This window comes from Tasmannia lanceolata, unplaced genomic scaffold, assembly GCF_043159265.1.
Source record: "Tasmannia lanceolata isolate RefF3 unplaced genomic scaffold, GAP_Taslan_0.1 ptg000044l, whole genome shotgun sequence".
Lineage (NCBI taxonomy): Eukaryota > Viridiplantae > Streptophyta > Magnoliopsida > Canellales > Winteraceae > Tasmannia > Tasmannia lanceolata.
In genome coordinates this window covers 19,638,499-19,665,405 of record NW_027518721.1, presented here as the reverse complement: position 1 = coordinate 19,665,405, position 26,907 = coordinate 19,638,499, and the positions used below count along the sequence as shown (strand labels likewise).

The 26,907-nt window shown below is 40.8% G+C and overlaps 1 protein-coding gene and 1 long non-coding RNA gene across 9 annotated transcripts in view; both read left to right on the top strand.

Annotated features, from left to right (window-relative positions):
- Window positions 1-235: 235 nt before the first annotated feature.
- On the top strand, window positions 236-20,294 carry LOC143863273 (IAA-amino acid hydrolase ILR1-like 9). 5 transcript variants are annotated; one of them, XR_013240855.1, is made up of 5 exons: window positions 236-686; window positions 3,617-3,742; window positions 3,918-4,232; window positions 19,590-19,880; window positions 20,014-20,294. XR_013240855.1 is itself a non-coding variant. In XM_077373956.1 (5 exons), exons 1-4 carry the CDS (start codon window positions 315-317, stop codon window positions 19,761-19,763), a joined length of 987 nt encoding a protein of 328 aa, XP_077230071.1. In that variant the 5' UTR covers window positions 236-314; the 3' UTR covers window positions 19,764-19,789; window positions 20,014-20,293. The 5 variants fall into 5 exon arrangements, 1 of the variants encoding a protein (XP_077230071.1); XM_077373956.1 differs by having other exon boundaries at window positions 19,590-19,789; window positions 20,014-20,293; XR_013240854.1 differs by lacking the exons at window positions 236-686; window positions 3,617-3,742; window positions 3,918-4,232; window positions 20,014-20,294 and adding exons at window positions 14,468-18,273; window positions 18,368-18,433 and having other exon boundaries at window positions 19,590-19,707.
- Window positions 20,295-23,322: 3,028 nt separating this feature from the next.
- LOC143863925 (uncharacterized) overlaps window positions 23,323-26,907 on the top strand; it is a 48,310-nt gene continuing 44,725 nt past the window's right edge. The window contains exons 1-3 of one of the 4 annotated variants that reach the window (XR_013241037.1): window positions 23,349-23,401; window positions 24,070-24,117; window positions 24,794-24,838. This is a non-coding gene — a long non-coding RNA (uncharacterized LOC143863925). Of the gene's footprint in view, window positions 23,402-24,069; window positions 24,118-24,787; window positions 24,868-26,000; window positions 26,303-26,907 lie in introns of those variants that run through there. The other 3 variants (XR_013241038.1, XR_013241039.1, XR_013241040.1) reach the window with 3 other exon arrangements.

Below are 26,907 nucleotides of genomic sequence, written 5' to 3'. Positions count from 1 at the left end.
TACCAAGGTCTCAACTCTAACCTAATCTGAATTTAAATCGGTTTGGACTTTCCCAATCCTAACCCAACCCAACTCAACCTAACCCGAAGAAATGCCAACCCTACCCGAGCCAAAATCGGTTTAAACCCGTCGGGTTTGGGTTGAACCCAACCCAAGTTGCACTCCTAGCTTCACCCATCCTTCCCACATGCGTCTCACGTGCTCCTCTACGCCCAAAAGCTTGGTGACTAACATTTGATAATGACATAGTATGTAACCTTGAGAACTAGGCCGGCAGCTTTTGCTTCTGAACTCCAACTCAAATTGCTTGTTCCATGGCGTCTCCCTCTCTTTCTCCCTCAATCAATCTCCTATTTCTCTTCTTTCTACTGACTTCAACATTCACACTCTCCTGGGCTTTCCATAATCAATCCCCTGAGATTGAAATTCTAGCTCAGGACTTGCTAAAATCGGCGAGAGAGCCCGAGTTCTTTGAATGGATGAAGAGAATAAGAAGAAAAATTCATGAGAATCCGGAGTTGGGTTTTGAAGAGTATAAGACTAGTGAGTTGATCAGATCAGAGCTTGATTTGATTGGAATTAAGTATTCGTGGCCGGTCGCGAAAACTGGTGTTGTTGGGGCAGTTGGGTCTGGTCAATACCCTTGGTTCTCTCTCAGAGCAGATATGGATGCTCTTCCCTTGCAGGTATTTTTCTAGAAATTCCACTTCCCACATTCTATCAACCCTATTTCAGTATAAAAGAATCTATAACATTTAGATGGTTCATGTACTAAATTTAGCCTCAGTCTCGATTGTTGTGCAACCAAATCAAATATGTGGGAATTCATGTGTACCTGCTGATGGCATAGGATTGACATAGGAGAAATTTAGTTTGGTGTTTTTTTTATATGAATGGAGGAAAAATTTAATAATGATGTGGTGTTGGTGATAAGCACCCAAAATACATGGGCTCGGATCGGAATAACATCGCTAGCAGTTGGTTTACTCACTAAGAGTCATCATACTTAATAATGATGTGGTGTTAGTGATAAATAGAGCACACCACCTGTTCGAGGTAATGTTCAACTTGGATCAGTCTTGTTCGTCAACACTTATGATTATAAGAAAGTGGTGTTGTGGTTGTTGGGACCCGGGTAGAACCCACCCTTAAAAGGTGGCTGTTAAGGGGAGGGTGCCCAAGTTCTTATAAGCCCATTCACATCCATTAATTTTTCCAATGTGGGATCTTTGCTTCAACAGTGGTGAAGAATCCATACACCATAGCCTCTGTTGTAAACACTACACACCTGATCATTCCTCTTTTTTCTGAGCCATGTTGCGAAATCCGACAGGAAGAACGCGGATCCGATCAAACGCAAAGAAGTAAAACGGAACAAACTAGAAGATGCATACACCGTGATTTTACTTAACTTGGCCAAGATGCCGACATCCATGCTTGAGAATACGATCTTCTACTGCGAGAAAGCAAAAGTACCAGGATTACAATGGATTAACCTGAAAAACTGTAACCTTTTCCCCTTGTCCTCTCAACAAGACAGTACAAAAATTAAACCAAGAGACAACACCCTCTCAATTTCTCAACACTAGAGAAAATCAAAGAGAACACCCTTTCTTTTCTCACTCCCCCACTCACGTATCTCTCTCTCTCTCTCATATATATATATAAAGGGTTCCTGCGCTCGAGCACAGAAACAGGCGTGGACCAGATTGGGGTGGGGGGAGAGGGGGGGAGAGAGATCCAAAGCATTCATTTGATGGGCCCTTTCATGGATAGGGGATAGGGTGTCCACCAAAAATCAGCTCCATTGGATCACCATAGGGTGTCCATTTGTGGGGTGAAAGATTTGTGGACAAACAATATCTGTCCATTTTCTCCCCCACAAATGGACACCCTAAGAGGGTCCAATGGAGCTGATTTTTGGTACACCCCCCATCCATCATGGGGCCTGTCAAAATGAATGCTTAGATCACCCCCCAATGTGGCCCCACCGTTGTTTCCAAGACTCGAGTGCAGATAAGCTATCTGAGCTCCAGCGCAGGAACTCCTCTCTCTCTCTCTCTCTCTCTCTCTGTGTGTGTGTGTGTGTGTGTGTATATATATATATATATATATATATATATATATATATATATATATATATATATAATTTCAACCCTTAGCCCCAAGACTTAATTCTAGTCTAACTAGGAGACCCCGAGAGTAACTCTTCTCTTTCTCTCCTAGTCCAACTAGGTATTATGCTCCATAACAATCCTACTTACACTCTAGGAAGCAGGGGTACTCTCCTGGGGCTCCCGCACCCGCACCCGACACGTATGGGGTGCGGGTACGTCCGGGGTGCGTACCCCATTTTTTTTTTTTAAAAAAAAAACTAGTTTTGGTGGTTGGGTGCGTGTCGGGTGCGCACCACGCGTACCCGACACGTTAAGTAAATGTCTTTACTATTTTATTGTCCATTTACTTAAGATTTACATGTAAATAACGGAATACCCCCCTTTTGGATATATTAAAAATAGTTTTAACACCCAAATCTAAAAGGAAAAAAAGTCAACTCTCCAGTTCTAGTACAAAATTCAAAGAAAAAGGGTCGGGTCAAAATTTTAACTTCCAAACAGTGGGGTATTTTTCAAATTTTAAAAATTCATAAAACCTATCGTGTCCAAACATTATTAAATTCCAAAAGTCCGGTAAAAAAAATCTCATAATTTGGTCTCTAAAAATTATTCATCTTGTCAGGCACTGGTCAACACACTGGTGACAGACTTTTTTTTCTAATGAATGATATATTGATGCCTCATATTATGAAATATGGAACTTAATCACTTATGGAATGAAGAGTAATATTAGAATTTTCCATTTTGGTGATGTTATTGTTATTTAATTGCTCTACAATTTTTTTTTAAATTTTTGTAAATATATAATAAAATATTAAAATATATTATTATATTCGGCGTACCCGAACGTACCCGCACCCGGTTTTTTTGGCAAATCACGTTCCCACGTACCCGTGTCGTGTCGTACCCGCACCCCGTACCCGTACCCGTGCTTCATAGCTTACACTAGATAACTAGCAAAAGGAGAAACCCACGTGGAGTGGAGAAGAAGACAATACCCAACAAGACAGATAGAAGTACCCCCCATTAAACTGAAACAGCAACCAGTACATATGGGCAGAGATTGCCACACGTAATAAGGACTGTTCACACCCCTTTTGGCTAATATATCAGCCATCTCCTTGTTGCTCCACTGGCTGTGACAAGAAGCCAGTAATGGCATATTACAGGCAGTGAAATCCCTTATCTCGTTAATGAAATTAGTGAACTGCCATGGCCCAAACAACTGGCCATTGATCGAAGCTAAAACATTGGATTAGTCTCCCTAATTAGCAGTGTCTTTCCACCTTGATGGGTCGGACACAGCCTTAAACCCATGAGAATAGCTCACACCTGTGCTTCGTTTGAATAATGGCTCCTCCCAATCGAACAGGAAATTGGTTCCCAGAATTTATATATCTAGTTATGTTAAATTTGTTATATTCTTGTGAACATTATCTGTTTTTGAATTTGCTATCCGAATGAGTTTCTGATCCCTTGAAATACTTACCCTTTGATAGGAGCTGGTAGATTGGGAGCACAAGAGCATGTACAATGGTAAGATGCATGCATGTGGTCATGATGCTCATGTAACCATGCTTCTTGGGGCAGCTAAACTTCTTCAACGCCGAAAGGATGAACTGAAGGTAAGTCCATAGCACTTTGCCAATTTGCTTCTTATTTAGAAGCATAAACTTTTTGCATCACCCTACTCTTTTGTCATTTCTTGCATGAACCTTTTGCAGTTTCCTGCTTGATTTCCATCTTCCTATTCATTTTGGGAAAAACTAATTGAAATAGGTTCCCTTGTTCAATTTAAAGGGAACGGTAAAGCTCGTTTTCCAACCGGCAGATGAGGGCAAGGGTGGTGTTTACCATATGTTACAAGAGGGTGCTCTTGAGAATGTACAGGCCATTTTTGGATTACACGTCGAGCCCTCTCTGCAGACTGGTGCCATTGCTTCAAAGCCAGGTCCTATCCTTGCTGCATCCGGGCGTTTCGTAGCAACAATTCAAGGGGAAGGTGGGCATGCTGCAATACCACACAAAACCAGAGATCCAATTCTTGCAGCGTCTTTTGCGATCCTTGGCCTCCAGCAGCTTGTATCTCGAGAATCAGATCCTCTGGAGGGCAGAGTAAAGTCCCTCCCTTATTTTTGCAAATCTCTTACCTTAAGGTGATTCGGTTTGTGGTTGCCACTGCACATTAACTCCATTTCAACCCCTTAAAACTGTTGTTATCCATATCTTCTGCTTCAGTCACTTAAACATCCAACATTAAGTTAATATCACTCAACCTTGCATTTTCTTCTAATATTTGTTCTTGTATCTATTACGAACTGAAATTATTTATGGAAGGATGGAAAATTAATTTTAAGCTGCAATCTCAAAACTCAATAAACACAAACCTTGCATTTTCTTATATTTTTTCTTACTAACTGGAATTATTTATGGAAGGATGAAAAATTAATTTTAATGGGTAATCTAAAAAACTGAATAAACCATAGTAACTCGAAACTCCTTGGGCGGGTGGGAAACTTGTTTCCCCTAAAACATGTTTTGGAAATGTTTCCGAAATGTTATTAATAAAACTTAGGGAAACGTTTCCGAAAAGCATGGAAAACACATGGGATAAGAATCATAAGATACTAGTGGAAACAAGTGTGAAACACGTGAGAAACATATGGAAAACTCATAGAAAACGTATATGAAATGCGTGGGAAACATGTGTGAAACTTACAGAAATCGTTTTGTAAAAAAATAAAAACCAAAAAAATTGTAGAATAGATATAAAAAGGGAAAGCAATAGCATACATTGTAATAAGAAATAAAAAATAAAATATTCAAATAGAAATGTGAAATTAACAAATTTTGGTGTGTTTCCCACACAATCCTTCGACTACCGGGTCACTGGGAGTCGAAGGATTGTTTTGGTCATCCTAGACTAACTATATGAAGAGATATCAAGCGCTTCCATGATATCTTTGTAGAAGGAATGAGGTATGAGTCTATTCAGGAGAGAGAATTCACTTTTGGTCATGTTTGTTATAGATGATAGTGGAGATGGAAGAGAACTAGATTAAATTGATGAATGTTTTGTTATTTGATTTTCTCATGTTTGTTATAGGTGATAGTTGATTAATTCTAAGACTTATTAGTTTGTTAAATGAATACCATATTTATATTGTTACCAATTATGATTGTGATCAATAATTTTTATATGCATGCACGTGTCACCATGTTGCCATGTCAGACAATCGTATCTGTGTCGAAACTTGACACCATAGGTTCACTTATTTTAAATTGAATGGAAGCAATCTGCCAAGGTATCGTTTTGAAACCCAACAAACACTTTGTGTTAACAGAGGCCAAGGTTTCCTCAATCAAACCTACATCTAGTGTTATTCTTTGTAGTTGTTTTCTAACACCATAGGTACAACTAAGAACAAGAGAAACTCTCCCCAGTACATACCAATGTGATATCAGAGCTCAGGCATGGACCAACGTGTGGAGCGATTAGAGCAAGCTATGGAGTCGCTTTCAAAAGGCCAGCAAGACATGATGAATTGAATGGCGGAGATGTTCGAAAAATCGAACACACGTGTGGATAAAATCTCTAATCAATCTGCCAGGGAGACGGGGGAGACTTCCCACGCTCCTATTCGAATCAATGAAGATCGGGCCCAATGGCAATGGTGGCTCTCATCATGCCGGTTCCACCAACTCATACACACCCAAATTTGTGAGGTTGGACTTTCCGCGTTTCAACGGTAGTGAAGATCCAACGAGTTGGTTATGTAGGGCAGAACAGTTTTTCCAATTTCATGAGACCCCAGTGACAGAAAAAGTATCGTTGGCTTCCTTTCACCTTGAGGGTGACGCCCAACTATGGAACCAATTGCTGAAGCAAGAAATGAAGGTAGTTACTTGGGAAGAGTTCAAGGATGGGCTCCATTCTCGATATGGTCCAAGCCAATTCTTATATTTCTTTGGAGAACTCACCAAATTGGAGCAAACTGAATCGGTGCGAGCTTACCAAACCCAGTTCGAGAATTTACTTGCGAAGGTCAGACATCTTCCCCAAGATCGTCAGGTCAGTTGTTTTGTTAGTGGGTTACGAGATTCTCGTAGAATTGACGTTCATGCCAATAGACCCACGACCTTATCTGGTGCTATCGGACTGGTCCGCCAGTACGAGGCCCGTGATTTAACACAGCGTGCCATTCCAACGTCAGACACGGCGTACCCGATCACAACCAACATTGGTCCTACGCTTCCAATCCGACGGATGTAACCCACTGAGCTGCAAGAGAGACAGAATCAAGGACCATGCTATAACTCGAATGAGAAGTTTGTCCCGGACATCGATGTAAGAAGTTGTTCCTAATAGAGGCATGCTACGAAGAAGAAGATGAAGAAGAAGAAGAAGAAGAAGAAGAAGGCCTTGAGGAAAAGGCCGATTTCTAAGGGGGAGGAGATGTTACGTGCAAAATAGAAACTCTTCTTTTTTTTCTTTTTTTCTTTTATTATGTGTAGATAGCTAATGGCAAATGATGTGTATGTGACGTGGGTTAGTGGAATAAGGTAGGATAAGTCTGTAGTTATCATGTTATAGGATGTAGTTATCATGTAGGTGATGTGGGTGAGTGGTAGTAGATCTTTCTCCTATTTTCTTGTATTGAACGTGGGTTCACTTATTTTAGATGGAATGGAAGCAATCTGCCAGGGTATCGTTTTGAAACCCAACAAACACTTTTGTTAACAGAGGCCAAGGTTTCCTCAATCAAACCTACATCTACTGTTATTCTTCGTAGTTGTTTTCTAACACCATAGGTACAACTAAGAACCAGAGAAACTCTCCCCAGGACGTACGAGTGCCATCCGTTAGTGAGAAGAATTTGAAAGTACAAGCCACCCAAAGTTTCACAAAAAGCTTTCTTTCGATGGAGTAACCATCACAAACTACTAATGGCACATAGCTAGTATAAAAAATGAAATTCTAGCAAACTCTTAAAGGAAAGAGTTGATGAGATGGAGAAGTTGATAGCCTGGAAAGCCTTAAAAAGGAAAGAGTTGATGTGTTGGGTGGTCCTAATAAGGAAATTATGTTGATCAAGGCAACAACACGCATCGCAAAAAACAAGAAAAAGACTAACAAGTTGTTTTTTTATTGTATAATACATATTCTTTTATATCTTAAACAAGATATCTAAATGAGAAAAATCCTTGAAACTATCTTGATTTTTCTTACCCTGTCTAAAAGTAATGTTCACGCATCTCATATTTTTCATAGAATCATTCAACTGAGATAGTAGGTGGATGAGACAAACTAGCTTGAGTAGAAGTGCTTAACATAAAGGGCTGGCAAAACCAGCCCTTATTATCTACTTAGATTTCAAATGGTACGTGTAAGCCCTATGGTCCCTTACTTTTCAAAATGTACTGTATGGACCACACTATAGGATGATCCAAACCGTGCCTGTGATAGGCCATAACATAAATAGGTTGTGCTCAAAAAATCATTTCCATTGGATGATCCTATCCCTCCGATCTATAGAGGAACGGCATATTATGGAAACAAATATTGATCGGAGGGCTATGATAATCCTATGGAAAATAATTTTGGGACCCAACCTGTTAGGACTAAAATCGGTAACAGATACGGCAGTGACGTAAAAGTTGAGCTGGAGGACCCGAGGAGTAGAAGTGAAGGAGATAAGGAGTTGAATCCTGCGCAAGAAGGAAACGAGGTCAGAAGACCAACCCGGAGTGTTACTCCGGACAGGCCCTTCGACACTCAAGTCAGTAGGAGCAGGAGTGCAGAGCTAGTTTTAAGAATGGTTGAGAATAAGTTTTTCATTACCCTTCGTTTGAGTTTTGAAGGCCCTTTTATAGAGGGTGGTTGGCTCACCTACCCCAGGACAGGTGTCGGCCTGTTATAGGCTTGAGTTTACCTACTCTGAGGTAATTACCATAATACGCCTGGACAGGTGTCTGCCTGTTATAGGCTTGAGTTTACCTACTCCGAGGTAATTACCGTAATACCCCTGGACAGGTGTCGGCCTGTTATAGGTTGCTATTTTTATACCCCATCAATTGCCCCCCAGTTCTCCAAGTCATTGTAGTGATTTGGAGAAGTGTGTTGAGTTATATCCTTGATCGGGGGGAGTCTGTCCGGCGAAGCTGTTTGTTCGGCCTGGAAATCAGTCCGGAAATTTGTCTGTCCGGCCTGGGAATCAGTCCGGGAATCTGTCAGTCCGGCCTGGAAATCAGTCCGAAAATTTGTCAGTCCGGCCTGGGAATCAGTCCGGAAAATCTACCTGTCCGGCCTGGGAATCAGTCCGGAAATTTGTCTGTCCGGCCTGGGAATCAGTCCGGGAATCTGTCAGTCCGGCCTGGAAATCAGTCCGGAAATTTGTCAGTCCGGCCTGGGAATCAATCCGGAAAATCTGTCAGTCCGGCCTGGAAATCAGTCAGGAAAATCTGCCTGTCCGGCCTGGGAATCAGCCCGGGAATCTGTCAGGTCGGCCTGGGAATCAGTCCGGGAATCTGTCAGTCCGGCCTGGAAATCAGTCCGGAAATTTGTCAGTCCGGCCTGGGAATCAGTCTGGAAATTTGTCAGTCTGGCCTGGAAATCAGTCCGGAAATTCTGTTCGGCCAAGCCGTCTGTCCGGCCTGGAAAATCAGATTTTTGTCCTGTAGCGCATTGCGCTATATCCTGGTCGGCTTGAGATGACCTGAATTTTGCCTTGTAGCGCATTGCGCTATATCCTGGTTGGCTTGAGATGACCTGAATTGCGCTATATCCTGGTCGGCTTGAGATGACCTGAATATAGCGCAATTTACTAAAAGACAAAATTGAATTTTGTCTTGTAGCGAATCACGCCGAGTCCTGGTCGGCTTTAGATGACCAGAGTTTTGTCAGCACCCTAGTTTTAGCGAACTGGGTTTCCAAGCAGCGAGTACCCTAGTTTTAGCGAACTGGGTTTCCGAGCAGCGAGTACCCTAGTTTTAGCGAACTAGGTTTCCGAGCAGCGAGTACCCTAGTTTTAGCGAACTGGGTTTCCAAGTGGCTTCGGTTTTTGCTGTCCGGACTTGTTCCGGACCGGAGTGCGCTCCCGGTCTTTGCGGAGACGAGCCGGGGCGAACCAAGCAGTGAGTACCCAAGTTTTAGTGAACTGGGTTTCTGAGCAGCGAGTACCCTAGTTTTAGCGAACTGGGTTTCCAAGTAGTGGAAGGAGATCTGCAAAAGAGTTTCTATCATTCACATTCAACATATATTTACAAAGTCGCTTTCACGCCGGGTGGTCTACTACTGGTAGTATTTTCTGAGGTCTTCGGCGGGTTCAGTCACCTGTGCTTCGTCTCTCAGATCAAGTAGTTCAATCGGCAAAGATTCTGATGCATCTTTGCCTTTTGAGTGCCATGGCATAGCACTCCCTGGATTGTGGTTGATCTCCTCTGACCTCACCCACGCCGTTTGGCGTTATGAACTTCATTTTCTGGTGATACGCTGAAGCGACTACGCGGATTAAGTTCTGCCCGGGTCGTCCCAAGATAGCGTTATAGACCGAAGTGGCCTTCACTACCTAGAAGTTGACCATCGAGAAGGCTTGACAGGGCGGCTCTCGGACGAGGATTGGGAGTTCAATCTGTCCCTCCACTTTGACGACCTCCCCTGAGAAACCGAACAGATCTGAGTTCGTCAGCCTTAAGCGGTCGTCACCTATCATCATTCTCTCGAAAGCATGATAGTACAAAATATCGGCCGAACTCCCGTTGTCGACTAGGATTTTCTTCAATTCCCAGTTTGCGACGAGCATGGTTAAGACCAGGGCGTCGTCGTGTGGCAGTATCAGGTTGTCGAGGTCCGCGTCTGAAAAGGAGATCTCATTCTCCGTCTTCATCTTTTTACTGCATGTGTGCACGGAGTTGACTCGTCGTTCGTATGCTTTTCGAGCAGCAGATGATGTGCCACCAGCGGCCGGTCCGCCCATAATTGTGCTGATGACTCCCCTTGGCTGGGATCGGTGTGCCTCTGGTTGTGGACTGGATGGCGGAGGAGAGTGACCCCGGGCAGGGGGGGCTGTGACCGCCGAGGGCTCCGGCCCTGGGGACTTTTCTCCTTGCGTTCACTTCTGTGGCTGTCACTTATGACATACTTCTTCAAGTATCCCCGGCCAATCAACAGCTCGATTTCTTCCTTGAGCTGCCAGCATTCGTCTGTGTCGTGGTCGTGGTCGTTGTCGAACCGACAATACTTCGACTTGTCTCTCCTATTTCCCTTGGAGATCATTCGGGTCGGCCACCTTACGAACTCTTCTCTACTGATAGCGGTCAGTATGTGTCTCCGGGAGGTGTTGAGAGGGGTGAAGCTCTCTTCCGTCCTCTGGGGGGACTTCTCTCTTCTGGCGGCCTTATCATCCCTACGCTGCTTGGTAGGGTTTTTATCCTCAGAGGTTCTCCTCCGATTCAATTCCAGGGCCCCCAGTGCTCTTCAACTGCTATATACAACTCAGCTCCGGCCATTAGATCTGCCAGTGAGTGCGGATTTTGGCGAGCTACTGACCAGCGGAAGTCGTTGGATCTAGCACCCGCGAGGAGCGTGTTCATTGCGGCTGAGGGATCCAAATTCGGCACTTGGAGTGCCTCCCTGTTGAAGCGGCTGACGAATGTTTTCAGAGGTTCATTATCCTCCTGCCGCAAGGCCATCAAGGATGTTGTTGTCTTCCTTGGCCTCCGGCTGCTCATGAAGTGGTGGACCAAATCGTCCCCAAAGTCCTCAAAGTTGCTGATGGAGTTCGGTTTGATCCTTGAGTACCAGTCTCGGGCCGCACTAGTCAGTGTGGTCGGGAATGCTCTGCAGAGGAAGCCATCGGAAGTGCCGTGGATGAGCATCATCGTCCTGAATGTCTCCAAGTGGTCCACAGGGTCAGTGGTCCTGTCGTATTGCGGGACGGTTGGCATTTTAAATCCTCTGGGCGCTGGGGCACCCATGACATCTTCGGTGAACGGTGTTCTGCTTGAGAACGCCCTCGAAGCGGGCCGGCTCTGATCCTTTGCCAGCTCTTCTATTCGATGGTTCATTTCTTTCATCCTCCGTAGCATCGGATCAGCCCTACGGTCTGGTGACCTATTTCTCTCCACCGATTGGCTCGCTGCGGAACCGGACTGGCTTTCCAGACTCCTACGATGAGGCTGGAGTTTTTCCTGCGGTGCGCGGTCTTCCTGGGCTAGATGCTTTCGTGCAGAGCGGGATCGTGATCTCCGGCGGTGGTGAGGTTCTGTATGGGCGTGCCTGGCTCTGGAGTGCTGGACTTGTCTTGTGGAGTGGTGAGTTCGGTCCTCACTGTGGCACGTTGACTCTCCCCTGTGGACATTTGACCTCTCCTGGACAGGTCGTGGAGCTTCCGGAGGAGGTTGGGGAGGCGCCTGGAGTAGTTGCTAGTATTGACCGACAAGCGCAGTCATCTGTTGAAAGAGAGCTTGCACTTGATCCGGAGTGGGCGTAGGATTGAGGTGGTCCGAACGAGCCGGGCTTTGTTCGGCTGTAGCAGAAGTAGCCACCACCTGTGAGACAATTCGCTCACTACGAGTCCTGCACGGTAGCGCGACTCGAGTTGTCCGTGCAGTTGGTACTCGAGCACTCTTGCGCCCTGCCATTTTGTTTATAGGGGATCTGAACAGCTTTTAGTTCGCGGTCCCACGGATGGCGCCAATCTGTTAGGCCTAAAATCGGTAACAGATACGGCAATGACGTAAGAGCTGAGCTGGAGGACCCGAGGAGCAGAAGTGAAGGAGATAAGGAGTTGAGTCCTGCGCAAGAAGCAAACGAGGTCAGAAGACCAACCCGGAGTGTTACTCCGGACAGGCCCTTCAACACTCAAGTCAGTACGAGCAGGAGTGCAGAGCTAGTTTTAAGAATGGTTGAGAAGAAGTTTTTCATTACCCTTCGTTTGAGCTTTGAAGGCCCTTTTATAGAGGGTGGTTGGCTCACCTACCCCAGGACATGTGTCGGCCTGTTATAGGCTTGAGTTTAAATACTCTGAGGTAATTACGATAATACCCCTGGACAGGTGTCGGCCTGTCATAGGCTTGAGTTTACCTACTCCGAGGTAATTACCGTAATACCCCTAGACAGGTGTCGGCCAGTTATAGGTTGCTATTTTTATACCCCATCACAACCTATATATGTTCTGGCCCATCACATGGACAGTTTGGATCATCCTATAGTGTGGTCCACACAGTACATTTTGAAAAATACGGGACTTCAAGGGCTTACACCGTATAGAACTTCTACTTTCTACTTACTATTCCAAAATATCAAAACAAAACAATGCATTTGGATGGTCAGAATCAGGCACTGGATTCGAGATTGGATTCTGATACACCCGATTTCAGCGTTCCCAGCTGCTCTCAAACAGGGAATAAGTTTAGGGAAATGTTACCAGCACAACCATATTTTGACTGTCTGTTCTTTAAATATTAGCTCGTGAGAGCTTTTTTTGGGAAATGTAATAAGCTTTTGACAGCTCTTTAAATACTAAAAGACAAGATTGTCTGTGAAAATATCAAAATATGGTTGTGCTTTCAAAAAATTTGGCAAAGAGGGGAAGATTACCTTCTAGCAATGGTAGGGAGAAGAGAGGTGCTTCCCATGGTTGAGGGCTCTTACCTTGCAAAAAGTCGCATTAATAGATTGGAAAGAAACCCATAGAAAGTGAAAGTTGATCGAGAAGTTAGTAGGGTTAGGATGATCCTATGGGGCTGATTTTTTGTGGGCAGATTTGTGGACAAGCTGTGTTTGTCCATTTTTCCCTCCACTGTTGGATGGGTTAGGATGATCCTATGGGGATGATTTTTTGTGGACACCATATCTAGGTAAGGGCCTTTCAAATGAATGGTTTGGATCACCCCAAAAATGTGGGCCCCCACTATTTTTAACCCGACCGAGTAGATAAGCTTATCTACTCGACCGAGTACGCTCACCTTTCCCGATATATATATATATATATGTAGAGAGAGAGAGAGAGAGAGAGAGAGAGAGAGAGAGAAAACGGTTCCTACACATATGTGTAGAGAGTTCTCTACACACTAACTTAAAATACAGTGGGGGCCCACATTGTTTGGGTGATCCAAGCCATCCATTTTAAAGGCCCTCACATAGATAGGGTGTCTACAAAAAATCAGATCCATAGGATCATCCCAACCCTACGATTTGTGGAGGTAAAATGGATGTCTGTAAACCTTCACAAATTAGTCCATTTTTTGCCTCCACAGTTTGAATGGTTAGGATGATCCTATGGATCTGATTTTTTGTGGACACCCTATCTATGTGAGAGCCTTAAAAATGAATGGTTTGGATCACCCAAATAATGTGGCCCCCACTGTATTTTAAGCTAGTGTGTAGATAACTTATCTACACATATGTGTAGGAACCGTTCTCTCATATGTATATATATATATATATATATATATATATATATATATATATATATATATATATATATATACGATTAAGTGTTTGTACTCGGTCAAGTACCTAACCTTATAAACACAGTCCCTCTAAGTTATCGCAGGAAGAATGGGAACCGTCGATCGGTTCTAATTGCAGCCGTCCAAGGCGAATGTAAATAAAACGGAAAAAGTGTTGCGCATTTCTCCCTCTCCCTGTTTCGATTCTCGCTGGAGAGGAGAAACCCTAGATGAGAAAAGAAGAAGAAACAGAGGTTTGAATCCCTCATGCCGCCCCTCTCCAAAAACTCTCTCCCTCACGCGGCGTGTCTCTCTCTCCCAACACTCGTTTTTTTCAGGTAACTTATCTTTCTTCTTCTCTATTTTTCAAACCCTTTTTCTCTATTTTAATCTATGGTTTCTCTATTTGGGGAAAATGATTTAACAAAAACCCCTCTCTGCTCTCATTTGAAGCTATGGTTTCTTCTTCTTCTACGGTTCGAAAATGATTTAACAAAACCCCTCTCTGCTCTCATTTTTAGGGTTCCAAAATGTACAGTATCTGAACCCACTCAAAACCCCTCTCTGCTCTCATTTTTAGGGTTCGAAAATTGCTTTACTATATTTTTCTCAACGTGTGAAAGCTCATGTATTTCTCCGGACCAACCCAGTCGCTTTTTGGCATGAGTACCGGCGGGATAATAGGCTGGCCTCCCGTTGAAAAAAAAAACACTCCCGACGATCCTTGACTGGGCGGGGTAGGCAGAAGTTCCAAAGAGCTGTTTACATTCTTCATATATTTAGTTGGTGCATAAAATGGCATTGAATGTTCAAATTTATTTAAATTTTGATGTGGGACTCGAGAGTATGCTTCCCCCCCCCCCCCCCCCCCCTCTAGAAATATCTCATTTCTCCTCTCTTTTTTTTTCATAGTTTTTTAAAACTACAGATTTGCAATTTTCTACTTGACCCTGTTCTTTTTCAAAGATTATGATGACCAATTGCGACTGTGAAATCGATTATTAGACTCAAATTTAAACATAATTCTGAGCCAAATAATCGGTTTGACAGTCAGAATCCGTTGTTATAATCTGAAAGAAGAAGGCCTCGCGGCTCCTACTCTATGAACACAATTTTTTTTTGCTAAAAGTAGAATACTTGAGCTTGTTCGTTTAAGATTATGATGAGCAATTGTGAGTGTCAAACCGATTATTGGTTTAATTCTTAATCCAATAATCGGTTTGGCAGTCAGAATCAGTTGTTATAATCTGAAAAGAAGAAGGCCTTAATTTAATTTTTGTGGTTTATTTGCTGAAGAAACTCTTTACTGTTGTGTTTGGAATGATTAGTTGGAATCGCAGGTAGAACTTCTGAGTGGGTTTAAGCTCTATTTGAAAGGGATTGGTTAAGTTTTATTGAGCTAATGGATGACACTGTGTCCGAAGGTTTTGGGTTATCAATTGATGATATAGATGCTAATAGATTGATTGTGGTTGATGACGTGGCGTCCGAAGCCGGTGGCTTAAAAAATGATGGACAATATGTCAATGAATTTGTTATGGTTGAGGAGGAGGAAAATCTGAATGAGGGTTGTTTACATTCTGAAGATAACGGTGAGGGTTGTAGCGGTACATTTAGTACGCCTACTAAGGATGTTAATGAGGGGGATTTAGTTTCCAAACCGTTTAAGGACCAGATGTTTGATACCGATATCGCTGCATTTGAGTTTTATAATTTATATGCATTGGGTATGGGATTTGGAATTCGAAAAGACATAACTTATAAGTCAAAGAAAAATGGGGAAGTGATTTGTTGGAGATTTGTATGTGATAAAGCGGGGTTCAAAAAATATGAAAGATAACAAAGAGAGTGATAAAGTAGTGAAGCGTCGTCGTAGTGTAAGAGAGGGCTGCCAAGCCAAGATGGATATCTCTTTGATAGATGAGAAGTGGCACATGAGAGCTTTTGAAGATGATCATTGCCACGAGCTTACCTCTCCACTTAGAAGGCTAATGCATCGTTCTCACAATATATTTTTTTAAGAATGAAGCATGTAAGATTTTGATAGATGACCTAAGTAAGATAGGGATGAAGCCTGCTGGTCTTAAAAGGGCTATTAACGTCACATTTTTTTTTTTTTTTTAACCCGGAAATTGAACAGCCCCGGGGCGGACCTCTAAGAATATATAAAAGAGCCAGCCAATACAGGGGAGGCAGAGCCAATTAGCCTGGATGATTACAAGAAGATTATGCTAGCAACCAAATAAACAAAATTGGGCTAGGGAGGGAGTGGCGAGAAGTCAGCCCGAGGCTACAACTTCAATCCTAGAGTATTCTTCTGCGTACCTTGTTAGAAGGTCTGATGTTAGGGAGGCCGGCAGCATCACATCTAGCAGTCCCTCTGGAATGGCGAGGCAAATTTGCCCATGAGGAGTAGAAGGTGTTGTTCTTGGAGGAGCATCCGAAATTGGCGAAGGAGTCAGCTACAGAATTGCCTTCACGATATTGGTGGAGGCAGCAAGGGGAGAGGAGAGCAAGAAGATCTTGAATTTCTTTCCAGAGGTATTGGATGGCCCAGGGGATTTGGCCTTTGCTGAGGATGAGGTCAATTAGAACTTTACTGTCCGATTCAACTATTAACTGGGGCACTTTAAATGCCGAGCAGCATCTAAGCCCATCCAAGAGGGCCCGAGATCCGGCCACCATGTTGGATCCGATCCCGTAGTATAGGGAAAATGCGAGGATGATTTTTGCATTATGGTCTCTGATAACTCCTCCACCCCCGGATTCACCCGGGTTGCCTTTTGAAGCTCCATCGATGTTTAGCTTAAAAAAACCTTTTGGAGGTCTTTTCCAAAGAATCCAACTGTCTTTCTGAGGGGAGGGAGGGTTCGGAGGAATCCCGATTTGGGAAAGAGAGAGTTCTTCGAGCAGATTGGGAGCTTTAGGGAAGCCATCACAGTAGCGCATTCTTTTGATTCCTTCAAGAATAAGACAGGTAATCTTACTTGGATCATGGAGCTTACCTTCCATTTTCCGGGCTATTAACGTCACATGTAAAGGAACAAATGCTGCTTTGACAACAAATCAGGTGGTGTCCCATTTGAGGAAAAAGAGGGGTAACAATATGGGTAAGGAAGGTGTCTTGGTAGCAGAATATTTCCAAAAGAAACGATCAGAAGACCCTAACTTTCAATTTGCTATGGAGTTGGACATTAATGGGAACTTGCGATCGATGTTTTGGGCCGATTCATGGGCGCGAGAGGCATACCTAAAGTTTAGTGATGTCATTGTTTTTTATGTCATGTACAGGAAAAATATGTTTAAGATGCCATTTGCTCCATTTACCGGAGTTAATCACCATCGTCAGTCTACACTATTTGGATGCGCATTGTTAGCCGACGAGAAAGATGAGACATTTACATGGCTATTTCAGCAGTGGTTGCAGTGCATGTTTGGGAAGGCGCCATGTTGTATAATAACAGATATGGACGGGGCGATGAGAAATGCGATTCAAACTGTTTTCCCAGACACCCGGCATAGGTTTTGCTCCTGGCACATACACAAGCATTTAGTTGAGCATGTTCCAGCGATGAGAGAAACTGATAGTGAGTTTTGCAAGAATTACAAGAAATGGTTTTATACAAGACAAATACATGATAGCGGGTTGAAATGGAAAGAATTAGTAGAGAAATATAAGATTAATGAAAATGGATGGCTAGCGAAAATGTGGGAGCTACGTAGTCACTGGGTACCAGCCTATTTTAGAGATACATTCACAGCTGGAATGACTTCTAGTGGCCACAGTGAGAGCATCAATGCTTTCTTTGATGGGTATGTTGATATGAACACCACTTTAAAAGAATTCGTAGATCAATATGATAGGGCACTTGAGTTTTGTCGTAAAGCAGAGTCCCAAGAAGATTTCAGATCTAAAACTACGAAGGCCGTGTTGATTTCAAGGTTCAAATTAGAAGAAGAAGCAAGCAAATGTTATACCAGGACAATGTTTGATAGATTCCAAGTAGAGTTTATGGATAGCCTTGACTGTTGGCATGAGAAAACGGATAAGAATGGCAGCACAACTGAATACGTTGTGGAACTGAGTGTAGACGAGAAGTGGAAATGGTGCAAGGTCTTGTATGATGATTCTGAAGAAGGTGTGAAGGCTACATGTGAGTGTGCAAAATTCGAGATTGAAGGGATTTTGTGCAAGCATATACTTCGTATTATGACCAAGAAGCAATTGAGTAGAATTCCAGAGTGATATATTTTAAACAGATGGACAACCGGGGCTAGATTTGTACTTGGTGGTGGGGTGTCTTTAGGCGAAGAAGATAGTAATGAAGTTAATCCTTATGAAACATGGTGTGTAATAGCAAGGTGTCAAAGGCTAGTACATGAATTTAAGGGTAATAGGAGTCTTTTTACAAAGGTGTATGAAACACTTGATGTATGGTTGGCAGAATGTGAACAACCGAAGAGAGGGACACAACTTATTCCTACAAACACTACTTGTAGCCAAGTACAATCCAATTTTGTGCGTGAATCTGCAGGGATATATATTCATGACCCACAAGTCGTGAAAACCAAGGGCCGCCCGAAGGTTGCTACACGTTTTAAATCGCCGATAGAGACCTCTCAAGCGAAAACAAAGAAACGAAAGTGTAAAAGATGTGGAGAATTACGCCATAATACAAGAACGTGTAAAAAAGAACTCGAGGTTTGGGTTTTTCTCACTTTGTATTTGTAGAATTTCTCATTTTCTATGTTGTAATTATTATTCATGTGAAGCAACATTTTCTATGTGCTAATAGATGACATTAAGGGATGAAGATGAAGAGGAAGAGGAAGAGAGTGAAGAAATCAATGTATTTGAATAGGTACATGATAGCTTCTTAGTGTTACAACTTTGTAAATATTTCTGGATAGGTACTTGGTAGTTTCTTATCATCTTTTATTCTTCTTGCTCTTCATCTTGTATTCTTAATTATTTCTTTTGTCATTTGATGCTTACCTTCTGTAAGCACGTGATTTTCTAAAATCACTTCTCTTCTAAAGCATTCAAAATACCCATGATTTTTCCACTATTTACATCTCCATACCCCTCTCATTTTAAATATTTAAAAGACCAAAAACCAAACCAAATTTACCAAACCTTGCCATCAACCCTAGAAAACGTGATTTTCTTAGCAAAAATGCAATTTTTGCCCAAATTGGAAAACCAGCCATGTTCCCTCCCTTTTCTCTTCCAAATCTTGCCCAAAAATCATTCTTATTTCAATTAAACAGCCATAATCTACCTATTTTTGCAAATTTGCCATCCCTCCGAGCACAAAATCTATTTTAAAGAAAAATTACCCAAGAATCTTACTTTAAAATGACTATTCTCCATCCAATGAGATATAAATCTCCTACAAATCTCCAATTAGGATTTTGAATCAAACCCAAATCCGATCCTTCAAAATCCCAAATTGATCCCTCAAAAATGGTGTTTTTCCCCTCTTTTTTTACCTATCAATACCCTGCTCTACAGCCCTCAAAAAATACCCTCACACTACAAGCTCCCAAGTTCTCTCTCCCAAGCTCTCGCTTTCTATATTATCTGCAATTTTCTTCTCTTAAACCTTTCACATTTTTTTTATTCTCCTCTATATTTTCATTTTTCTTCCATTATTTATCACTGGGGCAGCGGCTTAACTCCGTCTAAAGGGCCTTCAAACATCCCCACGAAGAAGCCACCTCGATCTCATTCTCTACAAGCATTGGTTCAAACATCATCTCAGCAGAAAAGGGAAGGACTGAACTCCCCCTTTTACTCGAAATTTTCATTTTTTTTTTAGCAAAGTTTGCTTCATTCCTGCTTGTTCTATTTTAGCTCTTCTCAAAGCATCCATGTTAAAGGACTAACGTTCCACATTTCAAATCAAAGCTTGCGCCTTGCCATATAAATAAGGATAGATCAGCTTATATATTTGTTAAATATAGGCCATTGGGTCATTTATTTTATTTTATCACCATTTGTTAGTTTTGTTTCAGCCTATTAAGCAACAGACTGCTGCTTGCCCGCTACGCGTGATACGATTCCTTGAGGCTGTCAACAATCCTCTTGTTCCACGGTGTTTCAACCCATTGCCTGCTTGCAATTGCTGTCCACACAGCCAAAAAAAAAAAAAAAAACGCGCTGCCGTCGTACATCAACCTTGCAACTAACCAATCAAGTGAAGCTCGCCATAAAGGTTGGTACTTCAAGACCCTTGGAACTTACACTAAGTCAAATTTCTCAACCGCCAGATCCCAATTCAATCTCAAAGATCCCTTCCCGACTAGGTTCGAACTCAAAATCTTAAAACTTTCTCCCATCAACATATTTGATATTTGAAATTTGAAATTTTGAAATATTAAATTTTCAAATTTAGTAGTTTTCACCTTCATGTTCTAATATTCCTCTGATTGCATGCAGGTGAGTCACTATTTCATGGCAACCCGTTCACATTGGAAGATGAGTTCAGAGTGAAGAGAGCATTGGGTTGAATTGTAGAGCTACATGTTGACCACCACGTGTTTTTTCTTTTGGAGCATTGGGTTGAATTGTAGAGCTACATGTTGACTACCATGTGTTTTTTTTTTTGGTTTCTGTATGGGATGGGATTGTATTAACATTATGAATGGGATGGTTTCTGTATGGCATGGTTTTTGTATTAACATTCTTCAAGTTAATACAACCAGTTTATGAATGGGATTGTATTCACATCTGCAATTTTTGGGACAGAAAGAGGTTCTGGAACTGAACCTGTTACTGCTATGCTCTTATTTGGATTTGGATTGTTTTTTTTTGGATGTAGTTGCCTCAATTGTTTTTTTTTTCCAGATGGGAAAGAGTAAATAACATTAGCTCACTTTGGCTAATGCAACCAACAAGAGATGAACAAACCTTTTCCTATTTAGGTGGCCCTTAATCATGACGATATTGAGTTTTTGCAAATCAAGGCAGCTTCTAAGCAAACAAGACAACAGATGCAATGTCAGAATGCACGTGTAGGGTTAACTTCTTTACCTTAAGGGCAGGCAAACCTTTTGGCACTTTCATTATGTGCAAAGACTTGGAGATGAATTCAAATAACTGTAACTTGAGACTCACAACATGAGCCAGATTCTTCAGTAGCTCAACAAGCATGTTGGCATCATTGTCATCAGAAAAGTAACATTGTGTATAGAAAACATTATCCAGGCATGGAGCAACCTTCAAAGAAATGAGAATGTCATCTGAAAGATAACTTATTTGATCGTCACAAATTTGTTGTTTCTCTTCTCTTTTCCCCTTTCTTGGTTGCATCTTTCTACTAATTTTACTTCTAGCCCTCTGTTCCCCCTCTCACTAATTTCTATTTTCAGTGCAGAAAAAATCTAGATTTAAGCACAACCCCAAGAGGCAGGTCTATTACCTTAACACAATTAAGCCACATGCATCCTATTTCCATCACCTCAAGAAGAAGAAAAAAGAAAAGAAAAAGATGACTTGCATCCACATGCATCCCGTTTCCATATAAACATAAACAAACCAAAAAGTTACATAAAACATGGATGCCATGTACTAATCATTACAGAACCGTCAAGAACAAAAAAGAACAGCACAATATTAAAAAGCAAGTAATTGCTTCCTAACTTACTTACTTAGTGATACATTGGAAAAAGAAAACAATTATGAAAAAAACAACAACCCCAATCGTTTTAATCCACCCGTTTTCATTCTCCACTAATTTAACGGCTTCACGCCCTTGTTGCACGACCAACTTCAATTCGGCAACCTCTTGCCTCAGCCTTTCGGTGTCTTTAATGTCTTGACGTGCCTGTTGCCCCAACAACTTCAATTCGGCAACCTCGTGCTCCAACCTTTCAATGTCTTTAATGTGTTGACGCACATTTTGCACCAACAACTTCAATTCGGCAACCTCGGCCTCCAACCTCTGCAGACATTGAGTACCACTTATGCTGTCCCTCCTCGAATCAAATTCCCTATTGTATTCAGCATTGTCGCACCATTCGAAAAACTCGAACTTCTTCTTTCCACCTCCTTCCTGTGTGTTGTATATAATCTTTAGTAATTTGAACTTTTGCTCAAAAGTAAAAAAACACTATTAAATGGTTACTCACACTAAATCCACAAGTGTAGTAGGGCCGGCCTCGGTTGCCATTCACATCTGACTGAGTTATTTTAATAGCCGCTTTTATTCCACATTTACATGGTAATTCTCCAAGTGAACCAGAATTGCTACGGCTAGAGGAGGCCATTAAACTTCACCATCTGCATAATATTGAACAAAAAGAATCGCATTACCACAATCATGGCTTTGACTAGCTATTTCTATGCTTTCCAAGATATGAAATTCAATGGAAAATTACAATATGATGTTTTAAAGCCCTTTTCATTTTACTTTTAGTACAAAGAAAACTACTGTTAGGGTTCAATTTTCCGAAAATAAAATAGGACCGTAGAACTGTAACCCATATCAACTCAAGGCTGTAATGATGATATATAAAATCAGGCTGTAAAAAAATCTTCTAAATAAAAAAAAGAAGAAGGAGAAATGAGATATTTCCAGAGGGGGGGCAAGCATACTCTCGAGTCCCACATCAAAATTTAAATATATGAAGAATGTAAACGGCTCTTTGGAATCAAATTAAATATGTATAATCAACAAAAATACATGAGCTTTCACACGTTGAGAAAAATACAGTAAAGCAATTTTCGAACCCTAAAAATGAGAGCAGAGAGGGGTTTTGTTAAATCATTTTCGAATCGTAGAAGAAGAAGAAACCATAGCTTCAAATGAGAGCAGAGAGGGGTTTTTGTTAAATCATTTTCCCTAAATAGAGAAACCATGGATTAAAATAGAGAAAAAGGGTTTGAAAAATAGAGAAGAAGAAAGATAAGTTACTTGAAAAAAAACGAGTGTTGGGAGAGAGAGAGAGAGACGCGCGGCGTGAGGGAGAGAGTTTTTGGAGAGGGGCGGCGTGAAGGATTCAAACCTCTGTTTCTTCTTCTTTTCTCATCTAGAGTTTCTCCTCTCCAGCGAGAATCGAAACAGGGAGAGGGAGAAATGCGCAACACTTTTTCCGTTTTATTTACATTCGCCTTGGACGGCTGCGATTAGAACCAATCGACGGTTCCCATTCTTCCTGCGTTAACTTAGAGGGACTGCGTTTATAAGGTTAGGTACTCGACCGAGTACAAACACTTAACCGATATATATATATATATATATATATATATATATATATATATATATATATAGCCAGAGGGAAATTCAGAATTTTTCCTATTTTCTCTACGAATTACACGTAGGCATTACCCTCTTACCATAAATCCCTTTACTGCTATTCGAACATCCATAGCTATGAGAAATGATATGAGGGTAAAATCATCAACTGAAAATTTCATATTAGATGCCACGTGGTACTATACACGCAGCTTCTGAGTATACATCGGAAATTCAGAATTTTTCCTATTTTCTCTCCGAATTACACGTAGGCATTACCCTCTTACCATAAACCCCTTTGCTGCTATTCGAACATCCTAGCTATGAGAAATGATACGAGGGTAAAATCGTCAATTGAAAATTTCAGATTAGATGCCACGTGGTACTATACACGCAGCTTCCGTGTATACATGAGAGATATTTTTGGCAATAGCCTTATCTCTTCCGATACGTGTCTTACACCAAGGATTTTTATCAGAGATATTTTTTGACATTAGAGATATATTTCAGCCATATTCTCCCACCTACTATTTCTCCTCAAGCCTTGCTCTGCGGCGGTTGCATCAACGAGAAAGGATCCAAGATTTGGAGGTACTTTCCCTCTTTTTCATAGATTTTTCTCTATTTTCCCTCTTCATTTTTGCAATAGAGTTATTAAATGGGAAGTTTGGAATCCCCTGTGTTTTCTCTTCCATGTTGATATATTTTTTTTGCTATTTTGTAGATTCTTATGCAATTTCTTCTATCTAGGTTTATTCTCCTTTTTCTCTAATCTCTGTACATGATCCTTTCTGGATGTATTCCCCCTATGTTTTTGCATCCGCCTAGATAGGCATGCAAAATATCCCCTAAATGATTTTAGGATTTTCTTTTTGTTTCTGTCATGCATCTTTTCAATTAAAAGATTCTAGGGTTTTCTTAATCTTTTCAAATAAAATATTTTAGGGTTTGCTTTTCGTTTCTATTGGGTTGTGGACATGGGCATAACTTCATCTCTCTTCGATTAGGAGGTTAGGTATTTTCTCCTATTATACTTGGATTTCAGTAGATTGATGTTTGTAATTGTCTTCTTAATTTTATTCTTCTTCTTCTCATTTCTAACTTTTTCCATGTTGAAATATTTTAGGGGTTTAATCGGTTGGAGAAACCATGGCCGTTTCTCTTAATTTCTGTAGTGTATGTTTTGAAATTTTGCTACAAAAATGATTCATGGAATATTTGTTTTCCTAATAATGTTAACTTTTTGTGTATATATTCAGGTTGAAACTTCAAAGTAACATACGGCACAAATTTACAACGGAATGAAGGTTAACATTTATTTTTCAGTCCCAATTCCTTTGCTTTTTAATTTTTTTATCTTCATTTATCTTCTGCTATAATGGACAGATTTGCAGCTCATTGGGATTGAGCCTCTAGAATAATGTTCAAGGCTTTATTCTTTAACCTGGAGGCGTTGTCTTCCTCGGGGATTGCAATTCCGTATACACCTGTTGGAAAAGTTGTTTGATTGAGCATCCTTTCATGGTCATATTTTGGGTTTCTGATTGTGCTTTTCTTGCGTATTTTTTTCACTTTGCCTGATTGTGAAGTGGGCCTACATTCTGATTTATTAGAAATGTCTTCACACAACAAACTCATTATAGAAAATTACATCAACCTCTTCATTCACAGAAAAATTAATATTGGCATTCATATATTAGTTGTCATGATCATTGATCAAATGGGCCATCATGAAGTGATCCACTGCATCCATCAGTTCTGTTTTCCCATGAATTATCACACAAATCACATTTGTAGCTACATATTCGTATTTAGTTTCCAGTTTTACAAGAATTACCTGCGCATGCTATCTGTTTTAACTCACTACATTTGGGCCCTGTTTGTTTCGAATTTTTAAGACCAATCGTGCTTCACAAAGATATTTCAAGAAGCTTGAAATATCCCTGTTTTAATTGGTTCATTGATTTTTGCTTTTTTATGCAGTTTCATTTCTGCTATAGAGAGCAGTGCTATTTCCTGCCTTAGAAGGTGAAGTCCTCATTGTCCGTGCAAATATGGTGAATAGACTGAATGTTTTATGCCATAGTTTTTTTTGGTAGGAATGTTTCATGGATGTTACAATCATATGCAAATTCAGTTGTATTATGGTTGTGTTCTGTATCACATTTTTAAATAATATTGTTGCATGTCTTTTAAAAAATTTTTACTCAAATTCCAACGTGTTTAAGTTGGAAATACACCTGTGCCCTCAAAATTCCACGACATCTCTCTACACTCCCGTCTTCTTCTTCTTCTTCTTCTTTCTCTTCATAAATTTTTTTGGGTCTTTGTTCCGAGTGCAAGATTTTGGGTCTTCTAAAATATCAGAAATCCCTCAAATCTTGCCCTGTATGCTATCCATCTCTCTGGACCCTGGATTTTCGCTAGATTGCAGATTTCTTTTCGTCGATTTTTGCGGCATTATTTCAATCCAATCGAACCATCATGGAGCCCTCACGGCACAGACCATTTTTCTTTCTTCCTGCAGCTCTCTCTTTCTCTATTATCCGGTTGATCTATCCCTCCCTCTTTTGTCCTATTTCTTTTTTCCACCTTCGCTGTGTTCATCATCTCCGGCTCCACCTATCAGAATTTGGGTATTGGTTCATAAAATCCCCAGATCAGAATTTGGGTATTTTTAGAATGCAAGTCCCAGATTGAGCCAAACCAAGCTTCTCTGATAAATTTGGGTATTGGGACATGGGTCGGAAACGTTGGAGTTTACCCCGCTTCAGCCATCTGCAATTGGCTTGCCATAACCCATTTTCCATTCTTTTTCCTTTTTTATTTGGTTTGAGTTTTCTTAGTTAAGAAGAATAATCATTTTGGAATCATTTCGAAGCGGCTTAAGGTTCTCTCTATTGTTACCACTAGCAGGTTTTTTTTTTTAAATTTTCTTCCATTCACCCCATTCTGTATTTCATCTCTCTTTTTTCTTTATTTTTTCACCTCCCATGAATTTTTTTTGCAGTCGGTTCTTCAATTCACCCCATTCCTTTTAATTTTGCTTCGAGAGACAATAATCACATTTTTCAATAGATGTGCTTTAAGTAACCATCAACCATCAGATTCAACCAAAATCACATGCTTAATGCCTGATAAATTTTATTGGGATTCTTTAATACATACTTTTACCAGCCATCTCACCTTCCCTGCTTCAATTTTACCTTTCTTTTCGTGTTTCTCAGTTCGTAAGTTGCTTCTAATGAACATTGGTATATGATTCTAATGATTCGTGTTTTGGCATTTATTGGTTAAACCATGTTTCTTTATGAAGTCATGAAATTGGTTCAACCATTTATTGGTTAAATCATGTTTGTATTTTTTATTAATCTTTTTAATATGAGTTGAAGGTAAAGAGAATGATAGATATATGGTTTACGGTGGAAGTATTGTGGGCTACTGGCGTTTCATCTCTTGAACTATTTATGGTGGAAGTTGTCAAGTGCTTGGGTAAAATCTGTCACAATAAGGAGCTCTTACCTAATCTGAATTAATATTTCATAATTTTAGCATAAATGAAACATCGAGTTTATGGTAGCAATATTCAATGTTTTTCACCATTAAAGATTGTGCTAAATTTTAATCCAAGTTTTCTTATATGTATTGTATGCTTTTGAATTGCTCCAATAAGCACTTTGAAGATATATTAGAACTTTTGCTGTACTGCTTAAATTGTTAGTGTCCCCATATTTTTTGCATGTGCAGATTAGGTATGGAAAAGTGTTCGTGAGCTAGAGCTCATATAAGCTTATATGAGCTAGAGCTCACAAACATAGGGTGCCCACATTGTTTGGATGATCCATAGCATTCATTTGATAGACCCTCACATAGATAGGGTGTGCCAAAAAAATCAGCTTCATAGGATCATCCTAACCCTTCCATTTATGGAGATAAAAATGGGCACACCCTATATTGGTTACACATAAATGAAACATCTAGGTTCATCCTATATTGGAAGACTAATTATCCCACATAAAAGAACAATCATGTGTTGGTCTTGCTACTAATTTCTCCTTTTCTCTATGTTGGAAAACTACTTCATCATAGTATCCTTT